At 44.7% G+C, this 26,073-nt stretch overlaps 1 protein-coding gene across 1 annotated transcript; it reads right to left on the bottom strand.

The window, feature by feature from the left end:
- Positions 1–3,925: 3,925 nt before the first annotated feature.
- LOC124662369 (GDSL esterase/lipase At1g71691-like) lies at positions 3,926–16,726 on the bottom strand. Its single transcript, XM_047200217.1, has 4 exons — positions 16,477–16,726; positions 14,500–14,630; positions 4,319–4,781; positions 3,926–4,158 (listed from the first exon to the last, which is right to left on the bottom strand). Exons 1-4 carry the CDS (start codon positions 16,724–16,726, stop codon positions 3,926–3,928), a joined length of 1,077 nt encoding a protein of 358 aa, XP_047056173.1.
- Between the last annotated feature and the right edge of the window lie 9,347 nt (positions 16,727–26,073).

Below are 26,073 nucleotides of genomic sequence, written 5' to 3'. Positions count from 1 at the left end.
ATCAACAGTGGCTAGATCCGGCAAGCCCGGGTGGCCCATAGACGGTGATGTTGGCGTATGACCCATCGGGCGGCCCAGTTGATGTAGATCAAGATGGATGAAGTCTAGCCCAGGAACGAGGAGTCGGATCCACCGACCAGCCCAGGAAGTCGGATCCGGCCTGGCCCATCAGGGGTAGCCGGATCCAGTATGTCGTATAAGGAAGGGCGGATCATTGCCGTGCACGGCAATGTAATATTTCGTAGTTAGGCAACTTGTATTCCGGCTAGAACTCTCCGTGTAAGCCCTAGATCTTGGCGTCTTTTATAAGCTGGATCCTGAGAGTCCTAGAGGGACAACCACAACTCATTGTAACGACACGAAAGCGCCCAGATAATTCCATACAAGCAGCAGTAGGCCCTGTCATCGTGTAGGTGTTCCGAAGCTGTGTAAATCGTGTACCACCGTCCCGAGGACTCTCCGCCCAATGGCCCCTACTTCTTCTCCCCTTCGTGAGGATCCCTCCTCCGAGGTACCGTCGAATAGGCAACGACAGTTGGCACCCACCGTGGGGCCAGCGGCGTCTGGAGGCCGGAACCGGGAGGGTTCCGCCATGTGAAGCTTCAACGACTCCATCGCTGTGGGGCGTGTCCTTTATGCCAGGAACTTTCTGATCGTCCCTCAGGACGAGTGTTAGATTCCGGCTAAGACCGACCCCATTAAGCTCTCCATCGTCCCAATCAGCGGCATTCACATCTTCATCGGCGAGATTGTCGATTCCGACGGAAACGCCCTGGTAAGTAACGCTGATGCAACCGCCGCTGAGTAGGACGCAGTCGCGAAGATCCGATCTGAGTCGCAGGAACTTCGTAAGGAAGATTCCGCCTTAGATCTGAAAATTTCAAATCCCACTCAATCCGCCCCTGAGCAGCCAAAGGCGGACATATTGCTCCAAGTGCTCGACAGTAAAAGAGTCTACATTTATGTCTGCAACCCAATTCTGACCCTCCAGAGCATCCCGCACCGACCGGTTCTTTCTTCGAGAGGCTATGAAAATCAAGGGGGCGATGATCTTCGGAGGAGTACCATCCAACCAAGAGGAGGACCAAAAGGAAGCTTTAGAACCATCGCCAATGGTGACCCGAGTAGCAGCGTTGAAAAGATCTCTGTCGGTGGCATCATTAGGGGTTTCAGATCCTACCCACGGTTTTTCCGGCGCCTTCCACTCATCCCACAACCATCGGAGTCCGAGCGCGCGAGAGAAGTTCTCCAGGTCTAGGACCCCAAGGCCACCCAGATCTCTTGGACGACAGACTTTCTGCCAGTTGACCTTGCATTTCCCCCACGCTGATGACTTCCTTGCAGGCCCAAAGCATACTGCGACTGATCTTGGCGAGGGCCTTTAGAATGCTCTTGTCCACTCTTAAGGCAGATAATAGGAAAATGGGCAGTGAGGAGAGAACCGACTTCACAAGAGCGGTGCAGCCAGCCCTATTCAGAAATTTGCCCTTCCAAGGGTTCAAACGAGCAGCCGCCTTATCGATGAAGGGTTGGAGACCCGCCCGCCTTAGCCTCCCAAGCGACAGAGGCAGGCCCAGGTACTTGAGTGGAAACTGAACAGTAGCAGCATGGAAGTTTGTCAGGACCGACGCAAGGTCAATGTCGGAGCAACGAATTAGGGCTATGGAGATTTTTGCCACATTTTTCACCAAACCGGACACCTCCCCGAAGTTCTGAAGGATATTGGCCAAGGCTAAGACATCATGCTCAGAGGGGGTCAAGAAGATGACTGCATCGTCTGCATATAAGGAGACTCGGGGACCCTGCAAGCTGACAGGCATCCCATGACAAAGACCGTAGTCCGTGGCCCTTGCCAGAATTTTTTGAAGGGGGTCGATGGCGATATCGAAAAGGAGGGGCGAGAGGGGATCCCCTTGTCGCAGGCTGCACCCGTGGAAAAAATCCTTCCCAGGGATCCCGTTTAGGAGGACCCGGGAGGAAGCCGTAGAAAACAGGGTCGACATGAGGGCATGCCATCTTTGTGGGAACCCGAGGCGTTGCATGAGGTCGAGCATGTAGTCCCATCGCACAGTGTCAAAGGCCTTGGCAATGTCAAGCTTGATGAGAAGGGCCAGGGTTTTGCTTCGATGTAGGCTGGCGGGCGGTGTTTCGACGTACATGAAGTTGTCATGAATGGATCTGGACTTGATGAAAGCACTCTGACTATGAGAGACAATGTTGTTCATCTTAGGGCTAACCCGACGTGCCATGGCTTTGGTGATGATCTTCGGGACCACATGAATGAGGCTAATTGGCCTGAAATCAGAGATCGATTCGGCGCCGTCTCTTTTGGGCAGGAGCACAATGTTGGCCGAGTTGACGATGTGGAAGTTGGGTGCCGACAGCTCGGAGAAAGCGTTGATGACCCGCATGAGATCTCCCTTGATGGTATCCCAGCACGACCGGAAAAAATATATGGTAAAACCGTCAGGGCCGGGGGCCTTATCCGCAGGCATGTGATCGATCGCCTCCTTGATCTCAAGTTCAGAGAAGGGCAAACCGAGGTCCTCCAACGAGTGAATGGCTGGGTTTAAAACAGCCCAGTTGAGGTCCAGCTGGCGCGGGGGGGGGGTGGCCTAACGTTTGGGAGAAGTGATCAAAAAAGAGTTTCTCCTTGTCCTCATGAGCCGTAGACCATCCATCGTTATGCTTGAGTCTCATGATGTCCAAGAATCTGTTTCATCTTTCATTTGTTTCCCGGTTGGGGACTTTTTGTTGGATGTGGTATATGGTAGTCGTTGCTAAAGCGGCCGCTGCAGGAGCGAGATGCATGACCATGGGGTCTCGAAACCCACTGGTGGGTTTGTCTACTTTATCATCCGCGTGTCAGTTTTCCCCGCCGATGTATGCACAGACAAAACAGTGATGGATTGGGCTGGCAGGGGTCTCTGCCTTTGTTCTGGGCATGTTCCCTCAATTTTTCCTAGGGTGAGCAGTTCATGGCGTGATTGGAGATTTCAGTTTGTTTTCCGGTGTGGCAGCTAGCAGCTTATGTTGGGGCTACCTGTATGTGTTATCCCCCAACCAAATGAGTCCTCATGTGTGAGCATCGCTCAATTCAAATTTTTATTTGATTTTTCAAGTAAAAGCCTCGTCGGTATATGTCTTGCATTAGCAAAACTGCATCCATTTTTTTCCTGAAGATGAATCTAGATGCCTGGTAGTCAGAATGTGTGAGGTGGATACTCATGTTTGTGTTTTGAATCAGCCACACTATTTTCATGTGTGAGGTGAATCTACATCGCCCCGAACTGTGAGAGGGAATTTTATTCATGTGTCCTATTTGTCCTTCATATTTTCTTGTTCTTGTGTGGTGATGATAATGGTAGTGATCTTTTTTCAAGATTGGTGTTCGAGTCACCTCAAATGAACATTTGCCCATTTATGTTCTTAAATATTTTAGGACTCCATCACTTCTAATTCTGAGCTTGAATGCGCTCCTAAATAATCTCGACAAGGTATATTTGTTGCTTTTCATGCCTCTTATGAAGGTCAATAGATGTTTCCATAAGAGGCTTTGCAGTGCACGTCTGCATCGTGGAGATGATTTTTATGGTTTCCTGGTGGTTCGTCTGCGACCAGTTTTGAAGCGTTTATGGATTTTGGTGCGGCAGACTGTGCAAATTGATATTTTTGCGCATATTTGCGAGCAGGTGCAATTAATCAAACTCCAACAATATCTCACACCTGAAATGAATCACTTGGAATTGGGTAAAGAGAAATTAGAAGATTCAGCTCAGCATTTGTTTCCCTAGGGGAGTACAAAAAACCAAGACAATAAATCGGTAGATCAATCATCACTTATTTTTTCCATGTAAAAAATTACTAATGTCTCTTTTTTCCCTTGTACGAACTAAACATATAGTATTGCTTCGTAGAAAATAAATCAATATCTCTTATATGCGAGTTGCTTGAAGCTGATTGGCGCGGTGAGCTGCTTTGATCCATCAAATAATCCCACGGCCCCCAGCTCGGCGGCCTGCTGGGTGAAGTGGACAGAGTCCCAAAACAAATAGGCATCCCGGTCAGCACATAACGTGTCGTTTCTCATACATAGTTCTCCGCCCTCCGCACCCATTCTCCCTGTTCCGCAGCACGCGCTGTCCAAATTCACAAACCCTTGAAAATTAAGAAAAATCATAGCCCAATTAGCACATGTTATACACAAAAAATTTCAAAACGAGAGCCAAATAAATAAAAAAATTCTGGAAAATAATCACGTATTTGGCTCCAATCCAAAATGCTAAAACACCGAATTCTAGTCTTTAGAAACATTTACCGAGTGTTTGCAGGTTGAAGACAGCAAAGGAGTCGGCGAGGGAGTAGGAAAAGTTGGGGAGCTTCGAAGCAAGGTTGGCAAGAGCCAACTTCACAATGGCAGCGAATCCGGCAGCATAACGGTTAAGAGCTTCGTTGCAGGCCCCAGTCTTGTTTAGCACGCGCACCCGTGGCAAGCACCCTATCGGACCCACATTGATGATCCCGAACTTCCTCGCGCCCATTCCGTACAGATCTGCAATGGCCGCGGAGTAGTTGGAGACGAGGGTGGCATAGATCGTGGCGACGTCGGCTGCAGTCTTAGGGCTGGTCTGGAATAGATCATTGTTGCCGATGCCGAGGAGGAAGAACGAGTTGGCGAGAAGTGTGGAGACCTTGTGGGTGCCCCAAGCATCCTCCATCTTGGACTTGGTCGACGCAAAGTAGAGCAACTGCTTTGATAGCGGGATGTTATTTCCTGCGTTCTGCAATAAGTCATCTATAAGTCATCTAGTTAGTGTTAACTTGAGCTATACCAAAGGTCATATGTAAGAGGAGGGTAACCTTGCTATGTGAAAAATAATAATGTTTTGAAATATGTTTAAATAATGTATCCAATACCTTTATCCCATATAATATTTCAGAATTTCATTAAATCTCAAAGCCTAAATATTAGTCAGCCTAAATGTATGGCAGCCCATATTGGTGGCAGCAGATGAGTGACAAGAAGTGGAGAGGTAAGTTTACTACCACATGGAAAGTTGAGAGGAAGTTAGACCACCTTATAAGTGATGTACGTTGTTTCACGACTTGTTAAGTGAGAAAGAAGAGGAGTGGTACATGCGCTCTTCCTCCTCTACCGCCGCTTCCTCGTAATAACATGTGTGCAGCGCCATGCCACGCTCGTGTTTCATGGATTGATCCTCGAGCCAATTTTACCATGCCACACTCGTGTTTGTTGTATTGAGCATCGAACAGAGCTCTCCACGGGTGAAACAACCTAGCTTAGCCTCGTCTGGCTTCATGTTCTTGAAGGTAGCAGTCTTTGCATGGTGTTAGCACGGTAGATAGTTCACTTCAAAAAAGTTCGTTCAGCTAAGGAACATGCATCATGCCCCTACTATAAACAAGAATCTCGTTACTGGACTCTCTTCTCAGAAGAGTTGGGTTTAAGGTTGTGTTAGAGTCAAATAATGTAGTTCTTTCCAAGCATGGACAATCTATTGGTAAACACTGTGAGTGTATAGGCTTCTTCCGCTTTTCCCTTTCATATTTTAGCAATAAGTTGCTGAACCATATATGTGACAGTGTTAATGATGAAGCCAGTCGTTGGCACTCTCTTATTTATGTTACAATAATTTTGATTTAATATCTCAATTATCCAATATGAATTTAATTATATTTTTACTATTGTCAAATATTCTAAGTGTCATTGTTGTGTGCAATCAAAAGAACATGGGAATCCTCATGCATAATGCGGTTGAGGATAGAAACTTGGCACCTATAGAACTTATATATTCTAATCTATACAAGATAAATGGTATCTTGACAAAAGGTAGAAATAGATATTTCATGATAATTATTGATGATGCAACTAGATTTTGTTATGTTTATGTGTCGCAAACTAAAGATGAAGCATTTGACTGCTTTAAAATGTTTATCATTCTAGCACCCTATGCGCCACATGATGTGAACACTGACGCCAAGAGAAAGGAGAAGTTCCTAGATTGCCTCAATGATGAATTGTCCATTTCGTTGTCAGTTGTTTATATCCCTACATATCAGTCATCGGTGTTTGCATTTTCTCTTGTGTTAGTGCGTACATATGCACTAGGTAGGACAAAAGTATCACAAAAAATCATGGTGCTTGTGTCGTCCTCCTGAGGGCGACTGGGGAGGGGCACTAGGGTTGGTGTCATGGTTGTTAGGTGTTTGACGGCGGTGCGGTCGTGGTGCTGGTGGCGGTGGGAAAGTTGGCGTGGAATTTTGCCTTTGTCTTTTATTAGGGTATCTTTTGCTCGTGCTTATCGGGAGTGGATGGTGTTCCCCTTCCAAATGACAACACCATTGCAGCTGGAACATCTCACGCTCATTCTCTTCTCTTACCAACGATGTCGTCTCTGCTCAGCTTCTCCGCATATTTGCGTTCAACCGGTGCTCCCGGTTTCCCTTTTCATTTTGGTTGTCCTTGGGCTTTAAAGCTATTTTTATTGTGCTTGTCACAACAAGGTGGTCTCTTTTGGCCTTTCTTGTCATCTCTTAGACTACATAGTTCCTTATTCTAGGGTGAATGTCTTCTTCGTCTTACGGTCTTGCACCTTTCGATACAGGGTGAAAGGGAAAGGTCCCTCTTTAGCGATGGTGGAGGCTCCTTTGTTTCTCTTCGCACCTAAAGCTGATCACCTTGTGCTGCCCTCAAGTCGATTGGCTGATCTGATAGTGCTGATATGTTTCTGCTATGACGAGCATGGACAAGTTTTGTTTAAGCTGCGCTTTTTTCCCTTAATTTTTTGTGTGGCTAGGTTGTGCATTATGTTGTAAGCTGTCGAACAGCGTGAAATGCACTTTTGATCCAACGTGCATACGCTCCTTTTACTCAAAAAATAAATATAAAAATGTTATAAAGTCTAGGAGTTGTTTTGGCATGTGTTCCAAAAAAATGACATTTTTTGTGACCTATGTAGAAAAGATAAAAACTACTCCCTCCGTCCCAAAATGCAAGTCACCTAAGGATTAGTTAAAAGTCAACATTTTTAAAGTTTGACCAAGTTTATACACAAAAATATAAACATTTACAATACTAAATCATTATCAATAGATTCACTGTAAAGTATATTTTCTTAATATGTCAATTCGATATTGTAGATGTAAATATTTTTTCCTAAATATTTGGCCAAAATTTGTAAGGTTTGACTTTTGACCGATACTTAGACGCTTTACATTTTGAGACGGAGGGAGTACCTCACAAAAAGCAAAAAACAATTTGGCACAAGTCACGCAAACATTGAATTTTTATTGTAACGACTTCCTGAGCAGGTAGGACGTGGAGATGTATGCGCAATATTTTCTTTAGGAATGGTTTGACAATTTTATTCATATGTTTAAGATGTTTTTTCAACAAAGCCAGCATCAATGTATCTTTCCATCGTTGTGACTTCATTATTAATTTAAAGGCTAATATATATGCCTTCAGTTTAAACAACGTGTACGCAATAGAATAGAACGGTGAATCAGAGACAAAGGGTGCAAAGTCTCACCAGGAATATACATATGACTTCCCAAATCAAGATACAATCTGGTGATCGCATCGATACGATTGTTTAACGTTAACTAGATGTAACACCCCGACCATCTTTGGGTCAGGCATGTTACAACTAACAGCTCTCTACAACCTCTAAACTAGTCTCACATATTAATACATATCTTTCCTGCCCATTTTTTCCTTACTTGTGCAACATGCTCAATCTTGGAGTTCTTTGGAGATGAGTATCCGAAAAAAAAGTTGCAACTTGTTGCTACGAGCATTGTATCAATTCTATTAAGTCCTCGGCCAGGATATCAAACTCAACCCCCTTTGAAGTTTGACGTCATCGCCGATCAACCCTAGGCTAGGAACGCCCCTTCTTGGCATGTGTCCATGCGTCTAGTACCGGCACACATGCATGTTTGTGTGCCAAGCGGGATGCACGGGCCATGTTACGCTTGCCCGAGCCCCTACTTGCACACACCCGTGTTACCGCAAAGGTTGGCTATAATACCAAATATAATACCTCAACAACCCCTAGGCCGGGCCTGTTACCACTTACCACTGACACCTCTATACGATCTCTGGACTAGCCCCACAGTCTTTCATATGCAGTTTATTCTCACTGGTGAGTAACCGGGATCAACTTCTTGGTCAGTCACCCATTCTCAAATCACTTCAAGCCAAACATGCTTAACGTTGAAGTTTTTTAAAGATGAGCTTCCAGAAAATAAATTAAAATTGTTGGTATGAGTATTTTACCAATAATATTAAGCCTCAGGTCAGGATATCACACTAGACCTAATTAGACTGATCACTTTACTCCCTTACTCTCGTATGGAATGCATGCTCGTTATTCCCTTGTGATGATTTACCTATGTACCCACAAACAACTTTCGCCCGTTGACATAGGCATCCCCAATGGGCCTGCCAAAGATGGTACCCGGGGTTTACTGAAGGCCCACAGGTCGAAGAATATGAAGTTCGGAAGCCCAGCTAGTTGTTAAGGAAAGATAGAGTTGTATTAGGAAAGTAGAGATTTGTAACTTTACGGGTTGGACTCAGAGAGTCTCCCGGAATCTGTAAACTTGTGTAATACGAAACCCTCGACTTCACCTCCTATATAAAGGGGAGTCGAGGGATAAAGAGAGGATCGAATCATTGTTAGCGCAACCCTAGTTTTCATAAGCAGTCGAGTACTTTTCCGGCTGAAACCCTCGAGATCTACTTGCCCTCTACTTCCAACTAAACCCTAGTCTACAATCCGTAGGCATTGACAAGTTAATCCCTTGTCAATTGGCGCCGTCTGTGGGAATTAGAGACGACAAGGAGCTGATCTCGATGGCACGTTCAAGATCGTCGACTTCTTCGGTAGGAAGCAACGCGATGGATAGAGGTAAATGGATCAAAATTGATCTAGTCGATTTTGTTCCTCACCCGCCCTCCCGTTTGGATGCATATGCGTATCTGGAGGAGCCCATGAAGATGATGTTTGGAAAGTTCCACTTCCGCGTAGAGAAAGAAGCATCGTATCGTCTCGAGTTTCCGACTTCGTCGGGACTGCTGGAGGTCGATTTCGATTTTTCGGACTCGGCATCATCAATCGAATCAGGCGATGAAGAGATTTCGCCGTCACGCTTCATCAACACAATGGCAAGCGAAAAGCTCGCCAAAATCTTCGGCGACATGTCCTTCGAGTCATCTGCGGACTCTGATATAAGCAGTGACTCGGACAGCATCGACAGCTTCAACTTCATCGACAGATCCATAGCTGTTGGAGAGGTCTTCACCGATCTATATGACGGTGTCACCAATCCCGACAAATATCAAAGTTCAAAATATCATCAAATCTATGCAATTGGAGATACAAGTCGTCCACAGGAAGAGACATCAGAGAACTTCGATAACGCGGGAAACCCGTACGTCGATCCCGCGGATCTTACGCGAGGTTTGGGGACCAAGTATATTGGACCTGGAACACGAGAGATGGTGCAATTTCCGCAGGCAGTATGGGATAGAGTTGCCAGAGCTATTGATGGCACAGAGCCAATGACCGTAACGGCGACACCTGAAGAGTTACAAGCATACCAATATAGACTTGCCCGTACTAGACGGGAGCTCGAAAAACTGAAAATTTAGCTAGATAGAAGGCAAGCCGCGGCTTCCGCGTCAAGCAGGCGAAGGGCGGAGTTGAGTCGACAATCAGGTACTTCGGGAGATAGTCACAGAGCAGCTCGAAATAGAGCAAGATCTCGGCTGCAAAACATACCTGAGGCTGGCAGGGAGAATATAGTTCAAAACCTAGACATGTCCTTAATTTATGTCCATCGACACAAGGGGGAATATCATTCCCAAAACACCAGAAGCTGGATATATGGCAACACAAGCTTTCATACTTGCATCCAAGCCACCTCCCGGAGATCCAAGAGAGGCGTTGTATAACATGGCCATGGCAGGAGTTGGAGCCATGGGAACAACATTCGCAACCACACCTCCCGAAGGATCTGCAAGGCAAAATAGTCCACGACCTACCTGCAGCGGTGCGGGATCCCGCGAGAGCGAGTGGGGCAAGAGATGCAGCGACTCGGGCAAGGGTGGATAGAGCACGACGGGACGAAAGGGAACGTCGGCATTCACCAGAAGTTGATGAAGAAGATATGTGTGGACTCCCGTGCTTTACGAGATGAGTCCGAAAAACTCGGGACCCGTCAGGATTTAAGCTGCCCGATAATTTCAAAAAATTCGATGGCTTACAAGATCCTGAGGACTGACTAGTTGATTATCTCGAGACGGTGAAGCTGATAGGTGGAACCAGAGCCATGCGAGCATCCAAGTACACCTGAGTGGAGCCGCACGATCGTGGATAAAGAAGCTGCCTGAGGGATCTATCGACAGCTGGGAAAGCTTGGAGGATATATTCGTGAAAAATTTCCGATCCACGTGCAAGAAACCCGCATCGTTGGAGGAGTTGAGGGCTTGCAGGCAGAAGTACGACGAATCAATGAGAAAGTATATCCAGAGGTGGAACATAATCAAAAACTCGGCAGAGAACATATCTGACGAGAGAGCATAGATGCGTTTGTAGCTGGTATTCGAACAAGAGACTTTGTCGAGGATTTGGGAAGAACCAACCCAAAAACAATATCAGCATTGATGGAGATAGCGAATCGGTGGGCAGACGGAGAAGATGTTGTTCACAACAAAAGGCATAGGTCTCCTAAGGATGACCGCAGCCGAAACTTTCAAAATAGGCGACGATTTCCTTGACAGTTTTCAGACTATGATGCTCCTGGCCAAATATCGGCTGGGTTTCGAGGAAATAGCAGTGGAAACAATCGAGATAATTATCAAAAAAGTGGTGAGCAGCGTAGCGACTACAAGGACGGCTTTCGTCCCAACAGACAAAATACTGGTCCGAGGTTCCAGAGACCATATATATCTCCCGAGGATATGATGAACGGACCATGTCAAATGCATTTTTATCTCGACAACAATGGAAAGAGACAGTCGGGACATCTGCAGAAGGATTGTCGAACTTTCCAGACGTTGAACAGATATGCAGGGCACGCTAACGCGCAGGCAGCACAACGAAACCCTCAAGGGCCAAGGAGTGAGATACACCTTCCACCACCTCCCGCAATTACGGATGCAAATCGACAACATCTGCAAATAGCGGCGGCTCCAAACCCACCTCCTTATATCGATACCAATGGCGCGGTTTCGATGATTCGAAAGTCGGCCGTCCAACAGCAGTTCGGAAAGTAATCTCGCGACAAGTGTTCATGGCGAGAGAAGATGCCTCCACCAACAATTGAGTACCTGAATTGGTCGGGACAAGATATTGGCTTTACCATAGCGGACCACCCGCAGCAAGTTCCTCGACCGGGGCAATCAAGCACCGATTTTACCAAGACAGTGATCGCAGGATTCGACGTTTCACGGGTGTTTATAGATGGAGGCAGCAGCTTAAACCTTATGTACGCAGATACATTGAGGAAAATGAACATATCGCTGGGGAAGATCAATCTCGATGTTCAGTTTGAAACCCGAGAGAATTACAGAATAGAAAGGCTAGAATTCGAAGTTGTGGATTTCCCGTCGCAGTATCATGCTTTGTTGGGATGACCAGCTTATGCCAGGTTCATGGCGGTACCACACTACACATACTTGTTATGGAGGCTCCCTGGACCCAAAGGACCAATTACGACCAAAGGCGGTTTTGCGCTAGCTGATAAGTGCGACAAGGATTTTCATCAACTATCAGAAACTTTCGGGATGCAAGCAGAGTATATGGAATCAAGGTTAACAACTGACTATGATGTGTTGCCAGATGTAGGGAGGCCACTCAAGGAACCAACCTTTGACACTACCAAAAACTCTAAGGAGGTACAGATTCACCCGACATATCCCAAGAAAACAACATCCATTGCAACAAACATGGACCTCGCATAGGAAAGCGCGCTCGTCGAGTTCCTCCGTGAGCACTGGAAAATCTTCGCATGGTGTCCAACTGACATGCCAGGAGTACCCAGGGAACTTGCCGAGCACCACCTCAATTTGGATCCAGTAGCGAGACCAATTAAACAACCTTTGCGGCGTTTTTTGGAACCAAACCGCAAGGCTATGCTGTCAGAAATTGATCGACTCAGAGAGGCTGGCTTTATCAAAGAACTGCATACAGAGGCCACATGGGTAGCTAACCCAGTACTGGCCTCGAAGAAAAACACGAAAGTCCTTCGCATGTGCGTCGACTTCACGTGTCTCAATAAACATTGCCCAAAGGATCACTTTCCCCTCCCGAGGATCGATCAAATTATCGACTCCACAGCGGGATGTGAACGTCTTTCCTTTCTGGACGCATATTCTGGTTATAACCAGATCAGACTAAAAGAAGACGACGAGGTCAAAACAGCTTTTATAACACCTTACGGCGTGTTCTGCTACAGAATAATGTCTTTTGGTTTGAAAAACACGGGAGCAACATACCAGCGGATGATGCAGAAGTGTCTTGCAACACAGATTGGCAAAAACGTACAAGTATATATCGATGATGTCGTCATAACAACAAACAAAGGGTCAACTTTGATCGAGGATCTGAAGGAAACTTTCGACAACCTTGATAAGTTCTGCCTCAAGTTGAACCCGACAAAGTGCTCCTTTGGCGTCCCTGCGGGAGAACTTCTCGGGTTCCTAGTTTCAGCAAGAGGAATTGAAGCCAATCCAGAGAAAATCCAAGCCATCGTAACAATGAGGAAGCCAACAAAGTTGAAGGAAATACAACAGCTGACTGGGCGAGTCGCAGCTTTGAACAGATTCGTCGCCAGGCTAGGAGAAAAGGCGTTGCCATTTTACGCCTTGATCAAACAAGGAGAGAAGTTCCAGTGGAACGAAGAAGCAGACAGAGCTTTCAAAGATCTAAAACGCACAATCTCGACACCACCAATCTTGGTGGCGCCTAAGGAGAAGGAGCCTCTCCGTTATACATCGCAGCCACGCCTCGTGGTGGTCGGTGACAGTCCTTTTGGTCGAACGAGAAAAGAAGGAAAACTACATGGAGTACAACGGCCAGTATACTTCGTCAGCGAAGTCTTATCACCATCAAAACAGCGGTACCCGCAGTACCAGAAGCTAGCATATGGAGTGTTTACAACTGCAAGAAAACTGCGACACTATTTTTTGGCGCATCCGATAATAGTGGTCAACGAGGCGCCTTTATCCAACATATTAAACAATCCAGAAGCTACGGGACGTGTCTCCCTTTGGGGAATAGAACTTCCCCTCGGGACATCACATAAGAAAAAAGAAAAGCAATAAAGTCACAGGTCCTACCAGACTTCATCGCAGAGTGGATGGAGCTGCAAAACACGGGACCTCCAGATGTATCGAGAACTTGGACCATGAACTTTGACGGATCCAAGAGACTAGAGGCGGCTGGAGCAGGCGTAATACTAGTATCACCTCAAGGCGACAAACTGAAATACGTACTACGGATGACGTTTCCAAACGCATCTAACAACGAAGCAGAATATGAAGCACTTATACATGGGATGAAGATGGCGAAAGCTTGTGGTGCAACTCGATTAAAAATCTTTGGCGACTCACAGCTGGTGGCTCAACAGGTGATGAACCAATGATGTCATACCAAGAGGTCAACACTGATAGTGTAAACATTCATTTTGATCTTACTAGCCATAATGAGGTAACAAATTAAGATAGTAACATGCAGCTACATGGAATATCAACTAAACATTTTGATAGCATAACATGTTAAAAAAATTGAGAAAAGAGATGGATGTGGTAACTAGTTTTGCTACCTTCATATTACACATTCCAAGATAAAAATAGCTCTAGAAATTTGTAAATATGGATATCTATGTTAGTACATCTATGAGACTACCCACTATGCAGGTAATAACTAAGATTAGTAACATATGTATGTTACTACTATATGTTACTCCCCGCTACGACTAATCTTAACATCTTTGTTCCGTTTAAAACATACTTAGTTAAATCATGAAAACCTTATCATGTGATATCTCCTCAAATTATCCTCACGTATTTGTTTTGAATTATTTGTTTTTAATAATTTTGTACATACAATGCTGCCCTAATGATTTTCTTTTCGAAATAGGAAGCGAAGCCCAACCTCTATATCAATAGATGCACATAGCCGTTTTATTTATTGCAAATGATGGAGGTTTAAATTATTACAATCGTCATTTAACTAAGTTTGAGATGTGTATCAACCACCAAAAAATGAAAAGCAACAAGATGCTATCCATTTTGAATTTTACTAATATGCTGCCATCTTGTAGCCTGAAAAAAAAAAAGTCTTATGTGTAATTGTGAGCAGCCGGATGCACCCAGCATACGCTGCACTAATGACGGAATGGAAGCTACATCTATAACATGCTATGAGATGGTCTCCGAAACAAAAAAAAAGAATAAGCTGCACTTACAGTGGAGTCGAGGATCCCTGCTCCTGCCGAGGCGTAGCTGACTCCTCTCGTCAGCGCGCTGGGGATGATGTAGTTGCGTGATTTCAGCACTAGGTAGGCCAAAGGGCTCCTCTCAAAGCCCAAGTGCTTGGCTGCATCCATGGATCAAGTTAACATAATATTAATATGAACGCATGGCTTTTGTATATAGTTTATAACACTTTCATCAGTGCAAGGTTGTTTTGGAGGATCCCTGGTTAGATAACATAGCTTTACAGACAATTTTCCTTGGTTGTTTGATATTTCGTTGGCCCAGGATGATACTTTTATGTATGTAGTTAGCAATAACTTCAACATTTCTTTCAGGATGATACTTTTCGTTGGCCCATGAATTGTTACATCAACCAAATACTATTAAGGCCAGGATTTATGTGCTTCCTATTAGTGTTGATCCTGATGTGGCACAATGGTCTCTAAGGGAATCTCCAGCGGCCCGAATTATTTTGAACATAATTTATGTCTGTTTTGATCTATTTGCCTCAGGCCATGGATAAATACATTAGCTTTTTTTTCTCAGTTTGTCCGTTTGCGTCCAACCTGCCCCAGTGGTACTACTCTTTTTCTGACCAGAGCGGTATGGGCCATGCATTAATTTGGGGACGAGAGAGAGGGTACATGCTTTTGTGTGGCTGGTACATGGGCCAAACGGGGCATGTGATGGACATAGAGACAAGTGGATAGTGTCCGCCTAGACACAAATCTAACCCAAATTTAACCTGGAATGCGTCCAAGCGGACATGCCGGTCATTTTGAGTCGTCCGGCTGAGTTGCGGATTTTTATTTTTCTGTCCCCCCTGATCCAAACCCAAACGGACACAAAATATCCGTTTGTGTTGGGCCGCTGGTTCCGCGAGGATATATAGCCCGGAGACGACAAACAAAAATGCGTTCATTTGCCTCAAACTTTAGAGGGGCTCTAATCGAATGATTACCCAATAGGTAAAAAGAGCTTTTGTTTCCTCTCATCGAGATAGAGGTAGACAAAAGAGAGATTTTCGTCGTTTGTGGATCACTCGGATAGATGCCCTAACCAAAAATAAATGTTTTACTACTCTTTCTACTTATCAATCTCTTGAGAAAATATTGCTGATGCTCATAATAAATGGATCTGAAAACCTAAAATGCCTTCGAAGATTAAGATCGATCTTGCTGTGACCAGTCTCTCAGGATGTTGGGCTGACTAGCGATAATATGAGAAAAAGAAAATGGGTTGGAATTCCCTTATGCTCCTTTTGTAATTGTGGAGAACGTTAATCACCTCTTCTTAAACTGTGTTGTTGCAAAAGTTGTCGGCAGAGTTAGGTGCTTGTTTGGGGTCAAGTACATGCCCCACGAGTCTTTGACAGAGTTTGGCTATGCTTACCTATCTGGGCATAAGAAATTTTATAATCTTTTGGCTGTTTATATATGTTGGTCAATCTGAAATATGAGAAATAAGATAACCTTTGATAAATACGTTTTGAAGTTTCCTGTGATAGCGATCTTCACGATTTTCTCTTTTCTAAACTATTGGGCAGGTCTGTACCGTGATGAAGATTTTGAAAAGATAAAGCTTGGGCTCCAAAGCTGATGAATAAAGCAACGATGACGGCAAGAAGCATGCAAGGGGAGCCTGCTCGGATGGCAAACTTGATGATTGAAGGGACATGATCACCTCGTCAACTTGTTGTTTCATCGCGTTATGTTTAAACCTGTTGGTTTTGGTTTGTGTGTTTTGTGAACTTCTAGTGTGCTTGAGTGTCATCAGGTTTTTGCCCCGCAGTGGATACTCGGTGCCGAGTATCTGTCAGCGGGTTTCCTCATGATGTAAAGGCGGTACCTTTCCTCGTCTCCTCCATGTTGTGTGTCTGTTGTCCGAACAGATTTTGTATTTCCGTTATACCGTATATAATGGAAGAGGTAGCTCTTTTTAAATAAATAAAAAAACATCATACATACCGATAAAATCAGCGAGGTTGTAGCCATTGCTAAACCGTCCGGTGGGCATGGGGCCGCCGGGGAAGTCGACGCCATAGAAGGGCACGTTGGCCCTGGGCACATCCTTCCCCGACAGGTGGTTGTTGTTCCCCACGTCCAGGGTCGAGCCACCCAGCACGAACACCGCCGGCACCACCGGCTTGCCCAGCCGCGCCGTGCTAGCGCCGACGGCCAGCGCCACCACAAGGCCGAGAAGTACAATATGCTTCATGGCCCCTTGTCTACCGAGCTAGGGATCGAGCTAGCCAGCTAACTAAGGATGCCAAGGTTATGTGCAAACTAGTTATCGCTAATCGGTAATGTGCTAAGTGTGGTTAAGTTGATGGCAAGGGGTACATGTACTTATAAGCTAGCCAAAATGTCGACGATGGACGCGGCAAGTTAGTGATTCGATCCATGTGCTAAACGATCAACCTGTACCGATCAGCCCGAATATTCTGGTAGAATATGTGTGGAGTACTTTACAATACATGAACTGAAATATAATTCACATTACTATTTTTTTTGCGAAACGCGACGCAGACGCTCACATATACGTACATATACTCACCGCTATGGACGCACACCTTACCCCTATGAACACCTTCGAGAGACTGGATCCAAGAAACTAATTCGGCTGGTCTTGAAATTGATGAAGTCACCATGAATGTCTCACTATCGACGAGAACGTCGCCTTCCACTGAAGAATATTCCGCATTTTAATGAGACACCAAAGTGTTAAGTCTGAAAGTTAAACGTTGGTGGGCTGAGGGTACCACTGCCATCCTAACCATCTAACCACATGTTGATTCTCATTCACATTATTATACCATATATATGCACAATGATCCGGCATGTTGCGTCTGCATATCGTCGACGATCCTTCCGTTTGGCGCGTCTGATGTCGAACCCCCTTGTCAACTCTCCCAAAGAAATCGGTCACCATGCCTTTCAGTTTCTCTCATTTTTTACGATCAATCCGTCACATTCTGAAGGTGACAGCTCAACTAAACGCGGATATAAAGTGACTGCGCGTATATCTCTATACAGATCGAGTTTAACAGCCTAGCTCGAACTATATAAAATGGTGTGGTTTCAGTGCTGGCCTCCACCGTTTGAGGATTATGTGCTCAAGGATATGTACATGTCGCTATGAGCTAGCTGGATCAATCAGCTTCGAAATATACTGATGTACACGTTTTAACAATTTATTTCAGCCGATGTGTGTCTCCTCCTGAAATTTATCTCATGAGCTCGTCCAAATTTGTAATGGTGGATCATGCGCAGGAAATCCATAAAAGGTTTGGTCAACTATAGGCAACGCAGCTGAGGACTAAAATTATCTGACCACGCTCCTATCCAGGGGCGGAGCTACGCCCTGGGCAAACAGGGCAATGGCCCGGGACGCAGCAAATTTTCCGGTCACCTATGTACTGAATTTTGGAATTGGCCCCGGGTTACGGTTCAGTAGTTGGAAACGAGCTAGTAGGCATCCACATCGAGCTGGCAAAGAGGCTCCGACCCCTTCGTCTGTGCGGCTGGACGCGTGTGCCGCAACGCACCTCTCCACTCCATCGTACTCGGCCGGCCAGCTTGCCGCACCGGTCGGCACACTCCCCGGAAGCTGGCCCGCTCTCTCAGGACTGCGTCCTCCTCTACAGCAGCTAGGCGGTTTCTATTCATCCCACGTTTTCAAGTTTCAGTTTAGTTGATTTATGTGACTGCCCAGAAGTAAGCTGGTTCATTTTGCCATCTATTTCATGCTTTAGGAATTAAAAAGATTTAGAGATTTAGACATGAAAGTGACAAACATGGATGCTACAATTTTTTGCTATCGAATTCAAAAATATAACACATGTATGATGCAAAAAAAAATCTATGGGCTTCATGTTTTTTCTCATCTCTTTGCATTTTTTTTGGATGATCAGCAATTGAGTTGAAATTAAATCGTTACAACCGTACCAGATTTGTGTACAATTACACGAGGTTCTCAAAGTATTTTTTTTTTGCTCTTAGTTTTTGGCCCGGGGTTTGCTCCGATTCTAGCTCCGCCACTGCGCCTATCCTACTAACCACTGGGAACTCCCGCCCTGTTTCTAAACGCCCGTTCAAGTTTGAACTTGGCTGGTTACACAGCGAGGGGTTCCATGAAATGGTTAAGACGGTTTGGGAAAGACCGGTCTCTGGAAGTACTCCAATTTTGAGATGAAATAATAAAATGCGGGCTATGCGCAAACATCTCTCTGGTTCGGTTGCCCATATGGCCGGTATTCTTAAAAAGGAGAAGGCTCGCTTATCATCTGTTATTGATGAGCTTGAGGCTTTAGCTGAGGTAAGACCGTTATCTCCGCAAGAGACTGAACTTAAGAATCAGTCCAATGCGCAGATAGCGAGTCTTCTTCGCGAAGAGGAGCTTAAATGGTATCAACGTTGCAAGGTCCAATTCATATTGGAAGGAGACTCAAATACGCGATATTTCCATGGCTTAGCCAATGGGAGATATCGGAAAAAACGTATTCATTCTCTTATACAAGATGAAGGGTTGATTGAAGGCCATGAGCAACTAAAATCCTATATTACGAATTATTATAAAGGTCTGTTTGGCCCTCCGGAGGAAAGTTCCTTTTCATTAAACGAGGAATTAACGGATGACATACCCCAAGTATACATGGAAGAAAATGGCCTTCTGACGGCACCTTATTCAGAGGAAGAAGTTCACAAGGCAATTTTCCAAATAGAATGTAATAAAGCACCAGGTCCAGATGGTTTTCCAGTGGAGTTTTATCAAACTTTCTGGCGGATCTTCTAGATTTGTTCAGTGCTTTGCACATGGGACAACTAAAATTATTTCGTCTAAATTTTGGTGAAGTAATTTTGTTACTGAAAGTTAATGAGGCAGAAAGGATTCAACAATATAGACCTATTTGCATATTAAATGTAAGTTTCAAGATTTTCACGAAAGTGTCCACCATTAGACTTAATATGGTCGTGGATCATGTAGTTCATCCATCACATATTGCTTTCATGCAAGGAAGGAATATCCAGGATGGAGTGGCGGTTTTGCATGAGACGGTACATGAGATACATACCAAGAAATTACATGGGGTTATTTTAAAATTAGATTTTGAAAAGGCATATGATAAGGTTAAGTGATCTTTCCTACAGCAGACGCTCAGGATGAAAGGTTTTTCTCCTGAGTGGCGTGCTCTAATTAATGATTTTGTGTATGGAGGAAGTGTGGCAATCCGGGTTAATGATGATACCGGACACTACTTCTAGACATGAAATGGGTTACGCCAAGACGATCCGTTGTCACCAATTTTGTTCAACATTGTCGCGGATATGCTGGCTATCCTGATAGAGTGGGCCAAGTCTGATGGTCAAATTGAAGGTGTGATCCCACATCTGGTTGATGGTGGTTTATCAATCCTTCAATATGCCGATGATACAATTCTGTTTATGGATCATGATCTTGAAAAAGCTCGCAACCTAAATTATTTTTGGCGGCATTTGAGCAGTTGTCGGGATTAAAAATCAATTTCCATAAAAATGAATTGTTCTGCTTCGGCGATTTCCAAAATGATACAGCTCTATATGCAGAGTTATTCGGTTGCGGGCAAGGCCAATTTCCTATTCGCTATTTGGGTATCCCTATTCATTATCGGAGACTCACAATCGCTGAATGGAAAATAGTGGAGGAAAGATTACAAAAACGCCTTAGCAGCTGGAAAGGAAAATTGTTATCCCTGGGAGGAAGATTGGTACTCATTAATTCGGTACTGACTAATATGGTACTGTATATGCTATCTTTCTTCCTCGTACCAAAAGGAATCTTGTATGAACTCGATTATTATCGATCCAGATTCTTTTGGCAAGGGGACAGCGAGAAAAAGAAATATTGACTGATTAAATGAAGTATAGTTTGTAGTTCCAAAGATTAAGGAGGCTTGGAGTTCATGACTTGGAGGTCAAGAATTCAGCCCTGCTAGGTAAATGGTTGTTCAAGCTTCTTACCGAGGATGGGATTTGGCAAACTATTCTTAGGAGAAAGTATATCGGCTCGAAGACGCTATTCCAAGGGGTTTGGAAACCAGGGATTCGCACTTCGGGCAGGTCTCATGGCGGCAAATAAATTCTTTTTCCGCCATGGTATATTCTCAATCAAGAATGGAGCACGTATACGGTTCGGGAAGACATTTGGTTAGGCAATGCACCCTTATGTGAACAGTATCCTACCCTGCATAGTATTGTCCATCGCAGAAGTGATATCATTGCCATGGTAATGGATACCTCACCTCCGAATGTGACGTTCAGACGGGTCTTGCTTGGGCAAAGGCTATTGGCATGGAATTCCTTAATTCAACGGTTGGGAGATATACAACTATCGCCTGAGCCGGACGAATTTAGGTGGAATCTACATGTAGATGGCACATTATCGGTAAAATCACTATACAATGCGATACTTCATTCTGACATATCAGTGGATAATAATAAGAAAATTTGGAAGATGAAAATACCACTAAAAATAAAAATATTTGGATGGTATCTTCGTCGGGGATCCTCACCAAGGACAATCTTGTTAAGCGAAACTGGCATGGAAGTACTCGGTGTGTTTTCTATCAACATGACGAAACTATTAAACACCTTTTCTTCCAGTGCCGATTTGCGAAATCTATATGGTCAATCATCCAAGTAGCGTCTAGCATGTATCATCCGACTAGTGTCGCCAATGTCTTTGACAATTGGCTTCATGGTATCGATTCAAGGTTCTGCTTTTTAGGGTGGGGACGCTTGCAGTTATCTTGGCGCTTTGGCTAAGCAGAAATAACAAGATTTTTAACGATAAAAATTGCTCACTTTGTAGGTTGTCTACAGATGTACAGATATTCTCTGTTTGTGGTTACCTTCTTCAGCGAGTGGAGAACCGAGACCTGTTTACGGAGATCTGTACACGGTTGGAGGCTACGGCGAGGTATACTTTTTCCCTACATGGGTGACAACATAGTCTACGGATTGAATCTCCACCCACACCTTAGGCGTCTTATGATTCATCGCCTCGATATGTAATTCGCCTAGTTTTATTTTCCGACTTTTGACTCGAGACATATAAACGGCTATGTGCATCCTGGTTATGCAGAGGCTGGATGTAATTGCTTCTCAAAGTAAAAAAGCATCTATTATAAAAAAAAAACTATAGGCAACACAGTCCTATATATGCCTATTGTCTCCCTGCTGTACGTTTACGAATTAACAACGTACCAGCAGCCTCAAAAGGATCTACAGAAATAATTGATGGTACTGTGGTGCCTCCATCGCTCGTGTTAAAATATTAAAAATATGTTTTTGGTCACTAACATGGTTCTTCAGAAATTAACTTTGCCAAGTATTTCTTGTGTTGGTATGTCGCAACAACCAAAAAAAACAATGATAATTTTGAAAACTACTTTTCGTCACAAACCTATAAATATGATTTACAAAATATCTAAATAAATATTCAAAGCAAATTCATGTTTCTGCAGTTTTTGATGCACAAAAATGAGAAAGTGATGATGGATCCTAAATTTGTCAGTACAATCATACATTTAAGAAAAGGAATATAAACTTTATCAGAAATATATCATTTTCAACATATCACCTGGGAAGTGGGAACGACATTGATATGTAGGTTGAACAAGTGTTGGAAGAGCTCTTTGTCAGTTTAAACCTTGACGAGTCGTTATCATCTATAGCTAAAACACTGATGACCACTAACTTCATCTGCGATCAATCATGAAGTTTGCGAGTGAAATTAGTGCTTAGATGATCCCAATCTGTAAGAAAGCACTGTTGCGAACATCTCTATCTACTTGGATTAATGCTCCTAATACTCTGGGATTGCCCCCAAAATTGGTAATAACTAGATGGTACCCCGCGCGTTGCTGCGGAACTTATATCTCCTATTCTTTATAAAGAAAAAAATTGAAAGACAATTGCTAGACTGTCAGGGTGTCCCATTGCATCTCCATTGCGAACACCATTTCGTGCATCCCACAAATGATATAGTGTAACAGCCAACAGAACTTTCTGAATCTGTGTTGAATGTTTAAGGAAATCAAAAGTCCATTCCTTCACATTCACAAAACAGTTGCGTTTTAGCTGGATAGGAAAGGACTTCTTTAGCTCTTGCCACACTTCTGATGCATATTGGCAAAACAAGAACACGTGCTCCACCTTCTCCTCATGATGACAGAAAACGCAGTCATCCAAACAGTCAAAACTAGTTGGTACCCCGCGCGTTGCTGCGGAACTTTGAAAATAACTTGAAGATGATTTTAGAAGAATAATTTAGAGAATATTAGAAAGTAATAAAACGAACAATCATATGTATCAGTTTTGGACGATGAGGTGAAACATCTGAAATGTAAAAAAAAGCTAATAGTATGCCATATAGGCACATGCACACACGGCCTTAATTATTTTTTAAAATATGACACTGTATGTGCCATTAAAGAAAAAAATCTCTCAGCCACGCGCACATGAGTGTTCTCACTGCAGTATACTGACTCTTTTTACACAAACGACGGTACAAATAGAAATACATCTGGTGTGGGACCCGCCACTATAGAGAGGGAGAGAGAAAAAAAAAAACTCCGGCAGCTTTCCCCACATCCTGTTTTAACCCAGCTAATCAGCATTGCGTCCTGTCCTCGAGACCTTGTCTGCGGCGGACGGGCCGCGCGACATTCTCAGCTTCGTAGGATATATTTGCCTGCGACACAAAGGTTCTCGAGTTCCGGCAGTACCTGGATCAGTTGCGTAGAGAAATTCAATCTAGAAATCTCTCTAGGTTACGGCGGCACCGGTGCGGCTGGCCAGCGGTGGAAAATCTTCCTCGATATGTTGTCACCCAGTGGAGCCTCGTCGTGCTTGCCGGCGCGCCAGGCCGGGTGGGCACGATGCGCGTAGACGCTAATGGCAAGGAGCTCCTCCACTTCGACCCAAGGGGCGTTCGACTGAACGCTCGGCTCGACTGCTATGGCTCTCTGATCCTGCTCCGGGATAACACGGTGGAGGCGCCCGGCGTGTGCGCTTGCGATGCTGCAGTGTCAAGCTCGAGTTGTAATGCAAGGCACTCTAGGCCAGGTCAGGGATTAAATACTACCAAGAATCGGAGGAGCATGGTGGGTTACGAAGTCGATCGATCATCAGCTGTTAGCACTCTAGCATCACTGCGAAGAAGAGGAATCGTAAGAGGGAGCACCAATCGGAAAAATTTAATGGGATGCTTTTATTTGCTGATCAGAAGGTTGCGTGGTAGCATTTTTTGCGCAGTGAAACAAATGTTCGACATGTGACATATTGTAAGAAAATCTGGTGCATATAAATTTTATCAAACGATTCAAATAATTTTAGGTGACGTGGCTAACTGTGGAAGCAGCTTGCAAACATTAAATGCACATAGTGGGGATCAACTTTATAGATACTAGATGATACCCCGCGCGTTGCTATCAATCATATTAGAAAGATGTGAAAATATAGATGTTGATATATTATGAATATTCATGGAAGCAACACATTCTAACACGTGCATAAATGTATCAGGGATCCGAAATCTCACGTGCCAAACTCAAGTCTACTGTACGTTGGCTGCTTTGGAGAAGCTGAAGTGTGACTTACACGATTACCACTGGTGGAAAAACAGGCTTCCGGGAAGCCCCATAAGTCGCGAAGGTAAAGGAACCGCGACTAATGGGGTCTTTAGTCGCGGTTCGTGTGGCGAACCGCGACCAAAGGCCTGGACCCGGGCGCACGGTGGCCAGCCGGTGCACGTGGGGGGCTTTAGTCGCGGTTGGCCGGGCCAACCGCGACTAAAGGTGCCCGAAGCGTTAGTCGCGGTTGGCCGGGCCAACCGCGACTAAAGCCCCTCCCCTATATATACCCATCCAGCAGCCAACACTTAGCCATTTGGAGCCATTCTCTTCACAAACTTCACAAGTGAGTGTTAGGTTTGCTTTTGGTTCCTCTTATGCACATAAGGTGTTTGATGAAATGCCCCAAGAGCATGAAACAAACATGATATGAAGTGTTGGAGTCACACTTGAGCTTTCTCATTTATTTTTTCCTCCTCGATCGCGGTTAGCAACTTGAACCTTTGATGTGTCATTGATAAAATATGCATGTGTGTGTAGTTCATTGTTTAATTTATATTGTTTGTAGCTAGTTAGTTTAACAAATGCATGATGGTTAATTATATATTTTATATTATAATAATGCAGATGAATCGGCAATGGATGTACGGTAACCGACTCTCCGGCGAGTTCGGTACGGGTTTGAAAGATTTCCTCGTAGTGGCTAATGCGAACAAGCAGGGGGTTTTGTTATCTGTCCATGTGTTAAGTGTAAGAATCAGAAGGGTTACTCTTCCTCAAGAGATGTTCACATGCACCGCTTCGGCACGGTTTCATGCCAAGCTATAATTGTTGGACCAAGCATGGAGAAAGAGGGGTTATAATGGAAGAAGATGAAGAAGGGGATGATTTCAATGATGAAAGCTATCTTTCTCATTTCGGTGATACTTTCATGGAGGATGTCGAAGGTGAAGGGGAAGGTGAAGGGGAAGGTGAAGAAGAGGCACGTGATGATCCCGTTGATGATCTTGGTCGGACCATTGCTGATGCACGGAGACGCTGCGAAACCGAAAAGAGAGGGAGAATTTGGATCGCATGTTAGAGGATCACGGGAAGGCGGCTGTACCCCGGATGCGATGATGGTCTGAAAAAGCTGGGCTGCACACTGGATTTGCTTCGAGATGGAAGGCACGAGGCAGGTGTAGCTGACTCGGCATTTGAAAACTTGCTGAAAATGTTGAAGAATATGTTTCCAAAGAATAACGAGTTGCCCGCCACTACGTACGAAGCAAAGAAGGTTGTCCGCCCTCTAGGTTTAGAGGTTCCGAAGATACATGCATGCATCAACGAGCGCATCCTCTACCGCGGTGAATACGAGAATTTGAATGAATGCCCAGTATGCACTGCATTGCGTTATAAGATCGAGGCGATGACCCCGGTGACGATGTTGAGGGCCGAGAAACCCGGGAAGAGGGTTCCCGCCAAGGTGATGTGGTATGCTCCTATAATACCACGGTTGAAACGTCTGTTCGGGAACAAAGAGCATGCCAAGTTGTTGCGATGGCACAAAGAGGACCGTAAGTCGGACGGGGAGTTGAGACACCCCGCGAGATGGAACACAATGGAGAAAGATCGACGAGAGAGTTCAAAGATTTTGCAGGCTGACGCAAGGAACATAAGATTTGGTCTAAGTACGGATGGCATGAATCCTTTTGGCGAGCGAGCTCCGGCCATAGTACACTGGCCCGTGACTCTATGCATCTACAACCTTCCTCCTTGGTTGTGCATGAAGCGGAAGTTCATTATGATGCCGGTGCTCATCCAAGGTCCGAAGCAACCCGGCAACGACATCGATGTGTACCTAAGGCCATTAGTTGATGAACTTTTACGAGCTGTGGGGCAGACCTGGTGTCCGTGTGTGGGATGAGCACAAAGAAGAGGAATTTGACCTACGAGCGTTGCTTTTCGTAAC

The sequence above is a fragment of the Lolium rigidum genome, chromosome 1, assembly GCF_022539505.1.
Source record: "Lolium rigidum isolate FL_2022 chromosome 1, APGP_CSIRO_Lrig_0.1, whole genome shotgun sequence".
NCBI lineage: Eukaryota > Viridiplantae > Streptophyta > Magnoliopsida > Poales > Poaceae > Lolium > Lolium rigidum.
Note: the sequence above shows the minus strand (reverse complement) of the source record. Positions and strands in the feature narration are given on the sequence as shown.

Coding starts and splice junctions, on each gene's coding strand:
- LOC124662369 (XM_047200217.1), bottom strand. CDS start 16,726: ATGAAGCATATTGTACTTCTCGGCCTTGTGGTGGCGCTGGCCGTCGGC. Junction 14,631..16,476: donor CAACCTCGCTGATTTTATCG/GTATGTATGATG, acceptor CCATGGATGCAG/CCAAGCACTTGGGCTTTGAG. Junction 4,159..4,318: donor CTTCAACCTGCAAACACTCG/GTAAATGTTTCT, acceptor TTAATTTTCAAG/GGTTTGTGAATTTGGACAGC.